The sequence below is a fragment of the Solanum lycopersicum genome, chromosome 9 (assembly GCF_036512215.1).
Source record: "Solanum lycopersicum chromosome 9, SLM_r2.1".
In the NCBI taxonomy this organism is placed as follows: domain Eukaryota; kingdom Viridiplantae; phylum Streptophyta; class Magnoliopsida; order Solanales; family Solanaceae; genus Solanum; species Solanum lycopersicum.
Window position 1 is genome coordinate 69,657,854 of NC_090808.1, and position 16,786 is coordinate 69,674,639.

The 16,786-nt window shown below is 35.4% G+C and overlaps 1 protein-coding gene across 2 annotated transcripts; it reads left to right on the forward strand.

Annotated features, from left to right (window-relative positions):
* The first annotated feature begins 218 nt into the window (after positions 1-218).
* Positions 219-11,923, forward strand: LOC101255926 (uncharacterized). 2 transcript variants are annotated; one of them, XM_069289145.1, is made up of 14 exons: positions 219-837; positions 1,816-1,954; positions 2,794-2,957; positions 3,104-3,204; positions 4,354-4,475; positions 4,549-4,640; positions 5,707-5,812; positions 7,707-7,861; positions 8,676-8,800; positions 9,759-9,868; positions 10,502-10,599; positions 10,692-10,939; positions 11,076-11,472; positions 11,550-11,923. In XM_069289145.1, exons 3-14 carry the CDS (start codon positions 2,917-2,919, stop codon positions 11,623-11,625), a joined length of 1,671 nt encoding a protein of 556 aa, XP_069145246.1. In that variant the 5' UTR covers positions 219-837; positions 1,816-1,954; positions 2,794-2,916; the 3' UTR covers positions 11,626-11,923. The 2 variants fall into 2 exon arrangements, with proteins under 2 accessions (XP_069145246.1, XP_004247983.2); XM_004247935.5 differs by having other exon boundaries at positions 221-837; positions 2,794-3,013.
* The last annotated feature ends 4,863 nt before the right edge of the window (positions 11,924-16,786 follow it).

A 16,786-nucleotide genomic window follows, 5' to 3' on the forward strand; every position in this document is an offset into this window, starting at 1 on the left:
TTTTAAGTTCTACGCCTAGTGATGACTGTTGATCACATTTAAAGCGTTATGTTTATGGTGATGAGAGGTAATAAGCACCTGCATAATTTGATTCGAATATTGACAATTTTAAAAATTAGTATAGTAAGTCAATGATAACCAGCTCACCTACAAAATATTTTGAGGTTGCTATTACTAAATTCTATTGCTAAAAGTAATTAGACACTAAATAAACTACTGTATGTTTGTTTGATTAGCTGTGAGAATGCAATTATACAAATTAAAATTGTTCAAAATAGTCCCATTCAGAATATAGTGCTGAAATAAAATATCTTTTTTTTTAAAGAAATTAAGAATAAAGAATGAGATTTGTGTTTGTTGTTGTAGGAGGCATATCTGTCTCCTAAACGACGATTGTTATGTCGAAAAAGATGATCGGAAAAATCTAAAATGTGGAATTCATTCATCTGTTAATTGATGTCTCCTCTTCTTCCTCTTTTACCCAATTTGAGGAACCGTTCAAAGGGATTTGGATTGGGTTTGAAATTTCCCAATTCATTCCGCAAAATGATGCCTTTACCGGCACCGGAATTGAAGAGGTTAAGGAGGTCGGCAGTGGTGTTGGGTGTTTCCAATGCCCTTATAATTATCATGGGAATTCTTATTGTTATCGTCGCCCATTCTACATGTGGGGAAAACGACGGTACTTCGCCCGTTATGGTTATGATTATGGTTTCTTTTATTAGGATTGGTGCTATGATCGGCACTGGTATTGCTCAGCAACATACAGCTTCCAGTATTTTAACTTCTCAGACAGATTTGCCTGATTCTCAGATTGCTATTCGACAACAAAGACGGGTATTTTTTAACCCTTTTCTTTTTCATGATGTGCACTATGGAACCTTTTTATATTATATGGAGGTGTTTTATAGGATGAAAAGAGTTGACTTTAGCTATAGCTGAAGACAGTATTAAAGTAGTTATTGAGAAAGTAAGTTTTATGGGGAACATTAAGTCAATAACATCATACCCAATGAAATCCCAAAAGTTGGGTGTGAGGAGTGTAGAGTGTAAGCACACAATACCCCTACCTTGTGGAGGTAAGGTGACTGTTTCTGATTGAGTATAATATATCAGAATAATGAAAATGGGGAAACAACATTAGAGAAACAAAATAACTTGTGAGGAAATAGTAACGATCACAAAATAGTGCGATAACCTAAACATGGCGGAAGCAAAAACAAGATACTATACGAAAATGGCTAAACCCTCAAAATCATGACAACGCTCCATAATTACTAACCTTCTACCCTAAAATGCGACCTCCACACCCTCCTTTATAATGTCATGTCCTAGGTAATCAGGAGCTGCGCCATGTCCTATCTAATCACCTCTCCCCAAAAGTTCAAAAATTTATGTTAAATGAATTTGAGTTCTTGACTATTGTTTAGGAAAATATGTAGTTCGAATTGTGTACCATGAAAATAGTGCTATATAAATTGAAACAAAAGGAGTTTTTATTTTCTTTTGTCATGACGTAAAGGGATGGGTGGTACTAGTTTCGTTCTTTTGTTAGTTAGTTTAGGTTCTCCTTGAATGCTGGTTTTTGTTAATCCTGTGATGCTAAGGTACATCATCGTTTAAAATTTGAATAATTAAATGAATGGAAGTCCTTGAAAGTGGTGCAAGTTTCCTATGTCCATTTGCTGTAATGGGCGTGTGATAAAATTATTCTCTTTTACCAAGTATTTCCTATGCTTAAATTTAAAATCATTAGAGCTCTCTGAATGACATGTCTTATTTGTGACTTACTTTTGAGTTTTATCCTGATTACAGAGGAAATATAGAAGACTGTTATTGTGGACTCGAATTGCCTCAGTAATTACAATCCTGCAACTTCTTGGAGCTGTTTTTCTTTTGTTCACTGTCACCAATCTCTTGCACCATGATACAGCATCAAACAATTGTCTGAGAGGTAATATTAAATTGTATGCATGCCTTTTTGAAATCTATCTTTCATGGGCATACTATTCAAGATTTTACATGCTTTATTGTCTATGATGAGCACCTGGTAGATAATCCTTTGCTACGATGTTTCGGTAATATGTGTCCTCTCTTCTCCTATTTTCTTTTTGGTGCTATGAACACGGTTTCGTAGATTCAACTTTTCTTAAAATGTCAAAGATTGTTAATGGGTGGACTGGTAGATGGTTGATTCTGTGAATAATTAGGCATTAAGGGGAGCAACATAAATATTACTTTTTGAATTTTGATCAAATTACAATATATTAATGAAGAAGTTGCATGTATCAAAATTGTTTCAAAAGCCTAATTTAGCTTTTAGAATCCTGTCTTTGCCTGTCTCAGATACTAGGTTTCAGGAAGCAACAATAAACAATTTCTATAACTAAGCAGAAGAAGAAAAGAATGAAAAACCTGTATGTTAGGGGTCTGCTGCGAAATCTTGGTGTATGTTGTGTTAAGACTTCTTTGTTAAGTAAAAAGGTTGACTTTTTCTTTAATCAAGTAATAATTTATTTACAACGGGAAAAGTAGAAAAGTTGCCTTTTATGTGTATGACTTGTACATTGGCGTTGTGCTTCACTAGTTATTAGAAGATATTAAAACACCACATGGATAACTCCATTTCTTATAATCATAACACTTGTGGCATACTTGCATTTAAAAACTTACCACCTTTCCTGTTTTTAACCCAACACCCCTTCCCTTTCACTAATCACAAATAACACAATTAACCAACATTTTTTTGTTTCAGTCATCAAAGTGAAAGTACTTATGAACTATATCTTGCAGGGATTCTCTCAAATGGTTCGAAGTGGCAACGCAACATGCTTATTCTTTTTATGGTTATCATATCTTATGTGGCTCCGGTACAATGTTTTGCTGGGGCTGACGTCTTGAGATGGAGGTCTTTCTATGCAACAGAAGATAATGCTTGGAGGGCACACTATAGGGAGGTATTTGATCATGGCATTCGTGAAGCTTTGTGCTGTCTGGGACGGGTCAAATACTTGTAGGCCTCTCTGCATATGTTGACCACAGGATTTTAATTGGTATTCAGAATCTTAACGAGCTTTCTTTGTATACTCTTTTTGCTGCATAGGACCGTGCTAGAGGAAGATGAGGTTTGTTCTGTGGCACAGTTACTTGGTGATCTTGTCACTTACCGGGCATCTGGAACAGGTCATTTAGAGCTCTTGGCAGGTTCGTGCTGATATATAGGGGGTCTGTGTACTTTACTTTTACTTATTCTTTATTTGATGGATATAATACACTTAATCATTCTACAGGAAGTGTGAAAGTATCTGGGTATTCAACCTAAAATCTTAAGACAATTAGTAGACTGATGCATCCTTCGGGGTAGTCCAGTGGTTTGGGCTTGTGATTTACATGTTGGAGGTCTCAAGTTCGAAACCCCTTGCAAGAGAAAGCAAGGGGTTTGCCTTCTTGGTCGAGCTCGTCGCACTGGGCTTGCTTATTGTCGGTTACCTCTCCTATGTGGTTTGCGAGCTATTGCATAAGAGCGGGAATTTTACCCTGCGCGCAACCAAAGGGTAGCGGCTGCGGGTTTCCCTTGTCATAAAATAAAAATAAAAATAGTAGAGTGATGCAAGACCTTAAATGCCTTTTGGATGCCCTTTTATACTCGATGTGGGACTGGGACATGAAAGGTCCTTAAAAAATCAAAGCTTTTCTAATATTGTATTATGTAGTCTAACATCTGTGCCAAAATCATGCTGGTTGTACATGCATCTGGAGAAGCGTATCCCACATTTCTTAACTAATGAGGGTACCTCCTTAGTATGTTAGGTGTATAGAGTGTAAGCATATCTGATAGTAGGGATGACATAGAAACATAAATAACCTTTTCTCACCCCCAAAAAGAAAGGACATAGGGTTATCTACACTTACCACAACTAGTTTAGGATATTTGGATGCTGCAGTTCTTTTTAGAAATAGATATTTGATGTTCAAGAGTGATTTCTCTAAGGAAAAGTTGGTATTGATTTAGAAATAGCTATATAAGAAGTTACAAAGTTTTATGTTGGAAACAAAATGGAAAAGAATTCAAAGTTCATTTGAAAAACTTAGAGATTTTAACTGCAAGGGGAACTAAGAGGATAATACTTATTGAATTGACATGATCAAGGTTTTCTGGATTGTTATGCGTTCACTTTGTTCAGTATAGTTCTCATCCAACATTACAGTCAAAATGATAGTCATGAATGCTAGAAGTGCTTTAAATATTGGATTTGTTTTCTATTTCCTCGATTTGGAAGTATTCACTTTGAAAACAAGCTCATCTCTTTCTATCAGTAAGGTAAAAGAAAATGATCTCTTCTTGATATTCAGGACTAGCTTTATTGCAGAATTCTTCTTCCTTCTCTAAATCCTATGAAGAGTCAAGGGTTGTACCCATTGAAAGGATGCGCAAGGCTGCTTTCTATCATCCATTTGCTGAAGCAGCCTACACGGTATGATAACAAGGCATTGTAATTTGACTTGATTATAGCTCTGCTTATTTTGATGTGGAATGGTCAATTGCAGGGTCTGTTACTTGATATAGGAAGAAATCCTGTACTTTTTTCTTGTTCATGGCTCTATAGGCAAGGCATTCTTGCTCCCTGGCTTTGGAACAGGTCAGACACCCACTGGTTTATCTTAGTTGTAAGATTACTTGGATTTTTAGAGCATGAAATGACATTTGCTTTTTTAAAGTTTAAAAGAAAGTGTTTCAGTGGAAAACCATACACGAGGCTGCAAGTTATACATCAGGATATGGATGAAATACATGGGAACAAAAGCCTGAGAATAAATGGACTCCTATGTGAGTTGACAGGATGAATTAATTGGAATATGGCATAGAAGATTCTCTAACTTTATGAGCAAAGGATCAACATATCAGACAAGTTGCCAAAAAATGTGATTGTAATGTTTTATGGTAAAGTTGCCTCCATGTGACCAGGAGGTCACAGGTTCGATCTATGGAAACAGCCTCTTGTAGAAATGCAGGGTAAGACTGCGTACAATAGAACCTTGTGGTCCAGCCCTTCCCTGGGCCCCGTGCTTAGCAGGAGCTTAGTGCACCAGGATACCTTTTTATGGGAGGAGAGTCTAGCTTTGTCGTATGTGGATGAAATAAACAAATGACTATTCCTTAAATAGACCATATACAAGCTCCAATTCTCGCTAGTAAAAGAAGTAATCTTCTTTTGATCACCTCTAAGAGCTTTGGCTTAAAGGAACTCTCTACTTAGCCCTCTTAAATCTGAAAGATCTTGCGAAAAATTAAGATGCTCATCACTCTTAAGTATCCAAGAAGCTAGTTAGAGTATCATACTTCCATACACGGTACAACCAGTGGTGCATGATAACTTCTTGCTGCCTTGCTCCAATCAGGGGACTTCAAATGCAAGTCCACTCTAGTACTGGTGGCAGGAACTGATTTTAAACATAAAAGGATGTAATGGGAACCTTGGTTCTTGTAGCTTTCTTGATTTATATTCAAATACCTGATAATTTAAGACCCAGCACAATCAAATGAAGATTCCTGCTAAGGATTATTGACTTCTTTAAATCTGTTTTCCTTAGAGAAATTCCGAAACCTTATTTCCGAGACACTTTGTCCTTTTCAAACTGTTATTTGATTGTTCGCATAGTCGCTTGATTCTTCTTTTCTTTTTGGAATCAAAATGTATTGTGTAGGCGACCTTTACTAGAAGGTGACAACTGGTGGCGAGGTCATGCAGCAGCCTTCTTGAAACATGTTCATTTGTCAGCACATATGCTCAGAAAAGGGCGTGTTAATCAAGTAAGTCTAGCTTTAGATCTCTAGGCTATTTTTGGCCGCAAATGTTTTGTGATGACATTCCTAAGTTCTGAACTGTGATCACCTAACTGTAATTCGTGACCTTGTTTCCGGTTATTTATTTGGTTCTATGTTTGTAAGGACATATTGGAACTATGTGATGTCCTACCCCGTGAACTGCATTTTTGATGTCTAAGTTATTTATAAACCATGTGAAGTCTGAACTGTCAGATTGTCATTAAGGCCTGTAATTTCACAAGTTTAAATTGGTTTGAGACTTCTATTCTAGTTCTGAAAAGCGACCGCTTCGTCGCGTGAGGTGATGCAAGGTGAGGGGTGATCGTGCTGGGGGTAACAGTGCAACTTCACCGAATTGCATGCTTAGATAGGAGAAGCTCAAAGCTTGAGATAGACAAACATTTTTGGTCTATATAGGAATGGCAATCGGGCGGGGTGGATGTAGGGTGGGTCTGATTTTACCTTATGCTGGGCAGAGTGTGTCTGTCTTTATGCGGGGGCAGGTAAAGATTTAGTTTTGGAAAAAATTGTGCGGGGCGGGACGGATACGGGGGTTGGGTTTTAGCGAGGAAGAGAACCCGTCCAGCAACTGTCCAAAGGAAGTGTTTTAACAGTGATTTTGATAGCTTAAATCGTCTTTAGTTAATTTCCCCATTAAATTAATTCTATTTAACAAATGTAGAGCTCTGCAATATGAATTCTATTTTTGTCACATGAATTTGTTTGGTAACACCTTATGTTATTGAATTTGTAAGCCTAGATTCTTGTTCATGCTTTTTTACCCTTTTCTTAAAAAAAAATTAACCTCAAAACAAATTGTTGTTTATAATAATCAATGAATCTCAATATGATTTGATTATATAGGCAAAGTTATCATTGATTCTGACCAAGAGGGCTACTATAATTAAAATAAATATTTTATTGCTTATGCTCTACCACTATTAAAACAGCAACAAAGTTTTTTTTTATAATTTTACATTTATATCTTCAGTTGTAAGTTTGTCATGAAGAGTTAATGTTGTTAGAAGCAGAAAAATGAGGTTTATGGGGCGCGTGTTCATGCGGGGTTCATGGGGAAGGGGGGGGGGGGGGGGGAGGAGTGGAGCGCGGCAAAAAACAAAAAATTATATAATACGGGGCGGAGCGGGGTAAAATCTTTGCTGGTTCGCCCCGCACCGCCCCATTGCCATCCCTAGGTCTATAGTAAAGCCCATCTCATCATAAAAAGTGTGGATAGATGTTTTGGGAGTAAACTCATCAGATTACAAACACCGATCATTAGAGAAATTATGATTTTGAACTGGCATGTGTGACACTGCAACTCCAGTCCACTTGATTGCAGATACTCTTATGCAATTTTTCTTCAGTCTTTGATACTTTCCTTCTTCTTGCCCTCCGACTAGATTTGTCTTTTAGTTTTCATCTTAGCTCTACTATGTTATTGAATTCTAGGCAACAAGTCCTTGACATCCCTCAAAAGCTTTTATATATATATTGAATCAAGTCAAACCATGAGCACTTTACATGTCTTATTTTGGATTTTTTTTTCTTTTTAGGCAGAAATAAGTTTTGAACTGTTGTGCTTATTGTATTTTAGGTTCCATCTTAGATCTTATATGTTATTGATATTCAGGCAACAAGTCTTCATCCCTCAAAATTTGCAGTGTATTTTTTTGGTTCTATATATATATTTTGAATCAAGTGAAACTATGATACTTCACATGTCTTATTTATTTATTAATTTATTTTGGGGGGTGGGTCGGGGGAATAGGTTTTGAACCCTTGTGCTTTGTGCTTATTGTCTTTATTTTTTCTTATCCAAAAAATAAATAGTGTCTTCCATTTTAAAAAAATAACAACTTCCATATCTCTTTTCCAGGGGAAGTGTAAAGCAGCATACTTTATTGTGGTTTTGCATAATGTGAAATCTGTTGTAATTGCTGTGAGGGGAACTGAGACCCCCGAAGACCTCATAACTGATGGTTTAGGCAGGGAATGCTGCCTTACTGAAGAAGAATTAGATAGCCTGCTAAAGTAATCTCTCTTTCTCTCTCTATTTTATTTTTCTGTCTCCTCTACACACTCATTTGGTTCTTGTTACATATGCACTTGCACTTAAATCTGCTTCTGGCATCCTTTGACTGCCTTATTTGTTGACATGACATCTCTGCATTTATCTTTGAAATTCCAGCTGTGCGTCTTAAGTACTTGTTGAGATTAGGTACTTGGGACCATTAAAATACCTTGCAAGTTCCCAATTGCCAGGACTCCTGGATAAATGTTTTTGGATTACCACCTCTCAACAGTCCCTTTCTCATGTCCGATTCTTAGGTTTTTGCAGATCATGGACCTTAGACTTGAAAAATAAAAAACCAGACCATCTTTTTTTTTTTTTTTGACAAGGAAACAAATCTGTATATGAATCACCAACCCAAAAGTGTTAACATACACAGTGTAATCTGTATATAGGGTCTCAATGTAATAATGTAGAGACACAATTCAATAACATCTTTTTTCAATATTTCTCACATGGTATTAGAACCTCTACGATGTTGGTAGAGAATCAAAGAACTTCCACTGCAGGCGTGCGGCTATTACCGATATATGCCACCTGTCTGGCCAACGATAAAAAACCATAGAAAGTTAGGAAAAATGATCTATACTCACATAAGTGATTTCTTGGGTTAGATTAAAGGAATCAAGAAGAGATTGAACTTTTGTTGTAGCAATATTTGTGATTTCTTTTTTGCTCTCATTACTGCCTTAATGTTCTGTACTTGGTTTCTGCATGGCATATAAGCACCACTATCTGACTATTCTCCATTTTTTTTGTTTCTTAATACATCAGTGGCAATCATTGTGATCCATACCTTCATCAAAGAGTGGTTTCGTCCACTCCACACTATGCACACTCCGGAGTAGTTGAGGCCGCACGTGATCTTTACATACAAGTAGATGGAAATTGTGGAGATGGTATAGTGCATTGCTTTCTGTATTATTTATTGATTTCCTTTTTTTCCCGTAGAAAAATTTAAGAGATTCAATTTTGTATTGTTTTTCCTTTCTTACGAGCACTCTCTTGCAGTGCTTTGGTGGAGGGCACTGGCTTATGCTTGTACTTGTTTATTTATGACCGGAAATCACTCGTAGCATCAATTTAGATGCTGAGATTAGTTACTAGTGCTAGAATTGCTGGTTGATATGCAGAAGTGTGTGTAGAAAAAGGCCCTTGTATAAGTTACTTTCCTGATGAGTCCATTTGCATTCTGTGAGCTCCAAGGATTTTTTTTTTTTTTGTATAGTTAGTGCTAGGGTGTGCTTTGTATTAACGGAGAATCTGAGAAAGAGGAGGATTACCTATGTTAGCTGGAGCTTTATGTGTAAGAGTGCAGGCGAAAATGTAGATCATCTTCTTTGCATTGTAGGTGGCTAGTCGGTAATATAGGGTGGTCCTCAATTTGTTTGGAATGCGATGGGTGATTATGGATACAATGAAGGAAGCTTGCATAGTTGGACTCATAGAAGGGGCAAGAGAAGCTCGAGGTCATGGTGTGTTGCCCCTTTAAGCATATATGTGGGTCATTGGAAAGACGGGAATAGTAGGGCATTTGAAGGGGTAGAACTTGATTTTGTAAAAATGCAAAGTAGTGTTTTGTCTCTAGTTTCTTTTTGGTGTACCAACGAGGTCCCTTTTTGTATAGAGGATTGAATCTCCTTTGTTGAGAACCATATTTTTGTCTAGGTTCTCTTTTTTGGTATATGGCTTGTATTTGTATACGGGGTTTCCCTAAATTGTTAATAAATTATTTGGCTTATCAAAAAAATATACACGAAGTCATGCAGTGAATTGGTTTCTCTTTCCCCTTATGAATTAAACCTACACATTTTCTATGATACTTTTGTAAATATATGTGTGCTTCGTCTATATCAGGTGGATTTCTTGCCTCGTTGCTTGGAGTAGGATGTGAGTGTGAGGGATATGGTGTGCGAATAGTAGGGCATTCCCTTGGAGGAGCGATTGCTGCAGTATTGGGAATGAAGGTAGTCATTTTTCTGATGAATTGCATTCCTGGAACTTTTCTTCATCATGTGTGGGCACTCTTTGTACAGGATGCATTGCCGTACCACCACCCCCACCACCACCCGCCCACGCACACACAGCCAAAAAAACACTTTTTCTTCATTAAACATCTGGATGATTGAATGAAATTCACTCATTTGTTTATCTGATCACATTATTACATTGGTAAAGAAGTCAATGTATTGAATCATACCCCACAGATAGCTGATGAAATCTATTGATAGCATATTTTTTAGAGCTGATTACTATCCATTAAAATATCAGATCAATAGAAAAGGCCATTGTGTTAATAGAAAATACAGTTCCTTTAATTGGTAAGTCAATTGGTGATTAATGCACCCTGATTTTATGAATAGACTAATTGTGTTAAAAACAATGGCAGATTAGTTCAAGCATAGAACCAGAGTTTTATTGTTAAATCTGGATTGAAACCCTAGTAAATATATTGAATCTTCTAATGATCACTTGGATCTTCCAAGGTGCCTATATATCTCCATGTATTATCAATCAGTTCTTCTCTAAATAATATATATTTCTGGAGTTAGTACATGTAGTTTATTTATAAATAAAAATTACTATATTGTGTTGAGCAGCTACGCAAACGGTACCCAGATTTACATGTATACACATATGGTGCTCTCCCATGTGTGGGTCTGGTGGTAGCAGATGCTTGTTCTGAATTCATTACCAGGTATTGCCAATGTGTGATTATCTGTGAGTCAATTAAGTGTTGCTGCTCATATGCTATAAAATTTACTTCCATTCTTGTTAACATCTTTTCAGCATTGTAAACAATGATGAATTTTCAGCGCGCCTTTCAGTAGCATCAATTATGAGACTTCAAGCAGCTGCACTTAAGGCATTGTCAGAAGATGGCACTATTGATATTACAACAATTCTTAAACTTGCTCAGCACTTTACTTCATTGACCGTCTGTCAGAAAAGCATGAACGACGGAGAATCGTCAGTGAATTCTTTGACAGCAATGTCAAGTTGTACAAACCAAATCAACCATGGCCAACTTGAAAATGGTACTACTGAACTTTTTGAATTTGCCATATGAATACATGCCTCATTAAATCATGTTGTGTCTGGTTAACTGTATTTGTCTGCAGCTTCTTCTAGTTGTAACTATTTCATGCATAAGTGCTACTGCTATTTCTGCAGGATTGGCAAAGCGTGAAGCAGGATCCTCTGTTTTGCATGACATAGATACCGATTTTAGGTGTGCTGATGAAATCGTTTCAACTGAATCATCAAATCATTTCAGCAGTCCTTTCAATTGCTCCACTTCTGATTCAAGTCCATTTAGTGATCCTTTAACCGAATTTATGGAGGCTGTTCCATCTTCTGAAAATAAATCATCATTGAGTATTCCAGAGTTGTATTTACCTGGTCTTGTTATTCATATTGTGCCACAGAAGGATGGTCTTCATAAACCATTGTGGAAGCTCTGGAAAAGTTGGGAGAGAAGATGCAGGTTCAGGGCGTATGTAGCGAAAAGAGAAGCATTCAAAGATATAATAGTATCACCATACATGTTCCTGGACCATCTACCTTGGAGGTATTTGAATTAGCAGATTCTTTTATATTTTTTTCAATGATTTTCCGTAGACGTAATACTATCATCTACTTCTTCAGATGTCAGACTGCACTTGAAAACATACTCAAGACTGGAGAACTTAAAACTCCAGATGATGCATCTGAAATTGTGTGATTCCTACACAAGCAGTGGGCTTTAGGCACCAAAAATTCAGTTACCAAAACATGACATATACGTACATAAAAGAGACAACCACATCTGATCAAGGCCATGTAAGATGTTATTAATTATGAGAGTACAAGAAACAAAATACCCCAAGTAGAGTGTTAAAAAAGTTATGTATTTATTGTTACTATTGATTAAAATTTTCTTAATAGTTTGTTGCTCATCTCTTACTAATTATTATGCACATACTTTATCAGTGATGTATGCCCTCTGTTAGTTTTAATATTATTATATGTTCGACGTGTCATTTAGATTTCAGATTGATTATTGTATTTGTTACATTTTTCATATGCTTGATTGATATTAGGCAAAAAGATGCATACAGTTAGTTGTTATAAAGACATCATGTTTTCTTTTGTCATTCCTTGATCATTATAAGAATTATTATGCATAATAGATTTGTCAGAGTTGATAGGCATGATTGAGTGACAATAGACTTGCTATAGGAGATTTAAAAGTATGAGTAAAAAACTTAGTAAATCACCAAAGATCGGATACGGTAATCATTGAGCTTAGAAAGCCTTTTTAAAAATTGAGAGTGCAAGAATTGGCCGTGCGCCGAGCTGCCCGTGCTGAGTACAGAAAAAGAGTTTCTGTAAAATTGGTCATGACATTATTTGAACCGAGAGTGGAGCATATGATCAACATTATGATTAGGTCAAACTTATTTAATGGCTCGCAAATGTCCAAACGGCCAAGACGACCCATTTCAAAGGTCAAACGAGCCCCAAAGCATGTAAACCCTCTATTTTACTGATTTTCTTGTACTATAATCCATGTATTTTTGGTGATCTGAATTTTCACGTCTTTTTTGTCCAAATTTTTCGTGGACGTTCGTTAAGACGTTAGCTATGGAGTCAGTTGGCCCTGACGGCCAATTTTCAAGGTCAGACAAGCCCTGAAGCATGTATATCCCATTTTACCGATTTTCGTGTACTATAATCCATAAATTTTTGATGATCCGAAATTCTAATGTTTTTTTTGTCCAAATTTTTCGTGGATATCCGTTAAGACGTTATTTATGGATCAAGTTAGCCCTGATGGCCAAAACGGTCCATTTTCAAGGTCAACGAGCTCCGGAGCAGGTAAACCCTTTCTTTTGATGATTTTCATGTGCTATAGTCCATGATTTTTTTGATGATACAGAATTCCAACATCTTTTTTAACCCAATAAGGTCCATTTTCAAGGTCAAAAGAACCCTAAAAAGGTATACCTCATTTTGTCGATTTTCGTGTACTAAGTCCATGAATTTTTTATTATTCGGAATTTTGACTTTTTTTTTTGCCTAAATTTTTCGTGAACGTCTGTTCAGACATTATTTGTGGATCCAGTTGGCCCTGACAGCCAAAACTGGCCATTTTTTAAGGTCAAACGAACCTCGAAGAAGTTTAACCCCTCATTTCATCGATTTTCATGTGCTATAGTCCACAATATTTTTCGGTGATCCAGAATTCGAATGTCTTTTGCTCAAATTCTTACTAGACGTCCGTAAGACGTTAGCTATGGAATCAGTTGGCCTTGCTGACCAAAACGGCCCATTTCAAAAGTTAAACGAGCCCCAAGCAGGTAAATTCTCCATTTTATTGATTTTCGTGTCCTATAGTCCATGGATTTTTGATGCTCCGAATTTTCGATGTACTTTTTGCCTAAATTTTTCGTGGACGTCCCTTATGACATTAGCTATAGAGTCGGTTATCCTTGACGGCCAAAACAGTCGATTTACAAGGTCAAGCAGGTATATCCCATTTTACCGATTTTTGTGTACTATCACTCATCAAGCTTTTTTCAGAAAATTATTTTACGTGCTCCAAGTCGTTAGATCCATGAGCTAATACATACAAAAACCAAGAAAGATGAGTAATTCATATAAATGCTATAAAAATGGTGAGACTATATGCAATGGTTCCCCAACTCATTACGGACGTCCTCAAAAAGTTTTTTCCGAAAAATATTTGGGTGCGCTGAGGCATCAAATCTTTAGGCTAATACACACACAAAAATCCAGAAAGTCGGATAATTTCTAAAAGTTGACTCATAAATGTGAAAATATGTCTTAAAATGGTGGAACTGTACACAATGTTTTCCTAATTCATTACTGAAGTCCTTTCTGATAATTTTTTTTGGGTGCTTCAAGGCCCCACATTCATGAAAATCTCGTAATTCCTTAAAGTTTGCTCATAAATGCGAAAATATGTCTCAAAATGGTGGTACTATATGCAATGCTTCCCTAACTCATTATGGAGTTCCTCATAAAAAAAATGAATTTTTTTGAGTGTTCCACGATATTCATGAACTAATACACACGAAAACTAAGGAAAATCGTGTAACTCCTAAGAGTTGGTTCGTAATTATGAAAATATGTCTTAAAATGATGGGACTATACGAAATGTTTCCTAACTCATTACTGAGGTCCTCAAATTTTTTTTTACTGAAGATTGTTTTGGGTGCTCCAATTTGCCAAATCTATGGGCTAATACACATGAAAAATCAAGAAAGTCACGTGATTCCTAATAGTTGTCCCGTAAATGATAAAATATGTCTTAAAATGGTGTAACTATACGCAATGCTTCTCCAACTCACTACGGAGTCCTAATAAAGTTTTTTCTCAAAAAAAATCTGGGTACTCCAAGGCGCTAAATTAATGGGTTAATACATACGAAAAAACAGAAAAAACCATCTAATTCTTATAAAATGGATCCCTAAAGTCAAATGTATGTGCAAAAAATGGTAAGGCTTCACATAATGCTCCCCTAACTCCCTACCCAAAAGGTTTCATAAAGGTTTTGCAAAAAAAATCATCGAGAAGTCAAATCACCAAAATATTCATTGGATAACACACATGAAAAATTGAGACCAATCGCCTAATTCTGATAAATGGCTCCTAAATTCTCAAAATATGTGCAAAAAATGGTAAGACTTCGCATAATTCCCTATATAAAGTTCGTAAAGGTTTTTCAAAAATACTCGTTTGAAAGTCATATCACAAAAATATACATTGGCCTACACATTAAAAAAAATTAAAATTCCAATAAAATAGATTCTAAATTCCCAGAATATGAACAAAAATGGTGAGATTTCACGTACTACTCTGGGAACTCCTACAGAGGGTTCCGTAAAGGTTTTACAAAAAAATCATATCACCAAAATATTAATGAGCTAACACACATGATAAACTAAGAAAAGTGTCTAATTTTATAAAAATGTATCATAAATGCCCAAAAATAGTGTAAAAAAGTGAGGCATCACGTACTCCTCCTGGCATGCCCTATGTAGAGTTCCGTAAAGTTTTTGCAAATAAAAATCGTTAGAAAGTCGTATCACGAAATATTCATGATCTAACATACACGTAAAATTAAGAAATCACCCAATTTCAGTAAAATGGCTCCTAAATGTCAAAAATATGACAAATTTGTGAGGCTTTACATATTGCTTTCCCAACTCCCGATGAAGATTTCCGTAAAGCTTTTGCAAAAAAAAATTATTTGAAAGACATATACTAAAATACTCATTGGTTAACACACACAAAAAAATAAAAAAATCATCCAATTCCTTTAAATGGATCCTAAATTTCCAAAATATGTACACAAAATAGTGAAGTTTCACATCCTGCTTCCTTTAACTCTTTACGGAGGATTTTGTAAAGATTTAATTAAAAAAAATTAAAAGCAGATATAACCAAAATATTTATGATCTAATACACACAAGAAAAATTGAGAAAATTGTCTCATTTCCTATAAATGACTTTTAAATGCCCAATATATGTGCAGAAAACAGTGAGACTTTACGTGTTGCTCCGCCAACTCCTTATGAAGGAATCTGAAAAGGTTTTGCATAAAAATCACTACGAAGTCATATTACCAAAAAATTCATATCTTGACACACACAAAAATTGAGTAAATCACTAATCCTGTAAAATGGATCCTAAAATGTCAAAAATATGTGCAAAAAAACTGATCCTCCAACTCACTACAAAGAGTTCTGAATTTTTTTTGCAAAAAAGTCGTTTGAACACATATTATTTAAATATTTACGGGCTAACACACAATTTTAATAAACTGACTTTTGAATGTCTAAAATATATTCAAAAAAATGGTGAGGCTTCATGTATTGCTTTCCCAACTCTCAAATGGTGAATTCCTTTGAAGATTTTGCAAAATAATCGTCTGGAAGTCATATCACTAAAATACTTACGATCTAGTATACATTAAAAAGAACCGACAAAATTGCTCAATTCCTCTAAAATGACTCGTAAATATCTAAAGTATATGAAAAATTGGTGAGGTTTCATGAGTCATTATAATATGTGGTGTTCTAGTACCGTAAGGTAGATTGGAATTCCATTAATAATAATGTCTTCTAATTAAATTTGCAGGGTTCTTTAAATTTATTTATTGCCTTTTTTTTGATATTCTTATATGAATTATTGTATTCTTTCTCGATAAAAACAAATTTCATTTTATTTCTCCATGTGTATATTTTCTTTAATTAGATCAGGATGATTGAACTAATTTTTGATCAAGTCAAAAGAAAAAAAAATTATATATTAAAAAAATGATGTTCACATCTGGCTATCTTATAATAGCATCATAGACTATAGGCTTCTTTTTGTATTTCCAATTATGTTACATGGGATTGGACCCCTTTGTTGAATCTTCTCCCTACACAAACGTGAAAATAATGCATACACCAGTTTTAAAAATAAAATTATGTTTCTTATGAACTCGACAATAAACAAAAACAAACAAAAAATTGTTGGTCGGTGTTCAAACTGTAACACGTAAGAAATTAATAAGAGTGAACAAAGTGTTACATTGCAGCCTACAATAACATATGTTAGTTTACTAAGTAGTTTTTCTTTGATTCGATATTTTAAATCCGTCTGATATCAATATCAGACGAAAATCTTATATGGTATTTTATTTTTGCAATTAAACCAGACATCAAACTGTATATTCAGTATTGTTTCATCGGATTTCGTCCTTTTTAATTATTATTATGTTTTCATTTGGTACACATTAGATATAATGTTTGTGGCAATCCAAAAGCAATAGTTAAAATAACACTATCTATATATAATTGGAGAAAAAGGTAATTAAGTTATTATTACAG

Coding starts and splice junctions, on each gene's coding strand:
- LOC101255926 (XM_004247935.5), top strand. CDS start 457: ATGTCTCCTCTTCTTCCTCTTTTACCCAATTTGAGGAACCGTTCAAAG. Junction 7,862..8,675: donor GAATTAGATAGCCTGCTAAA/GTAATCTCTCTT, acceptor TTAATACATCAG/TGGCAATCATTGTGATCCAT. Junction 8,801..9,758: donor AGATGGAAATTGTGGAGATG/GTATAGTGCATT, acceptor CGTCTATATCAG/GTGGATTTCTTGCCTCGTTG.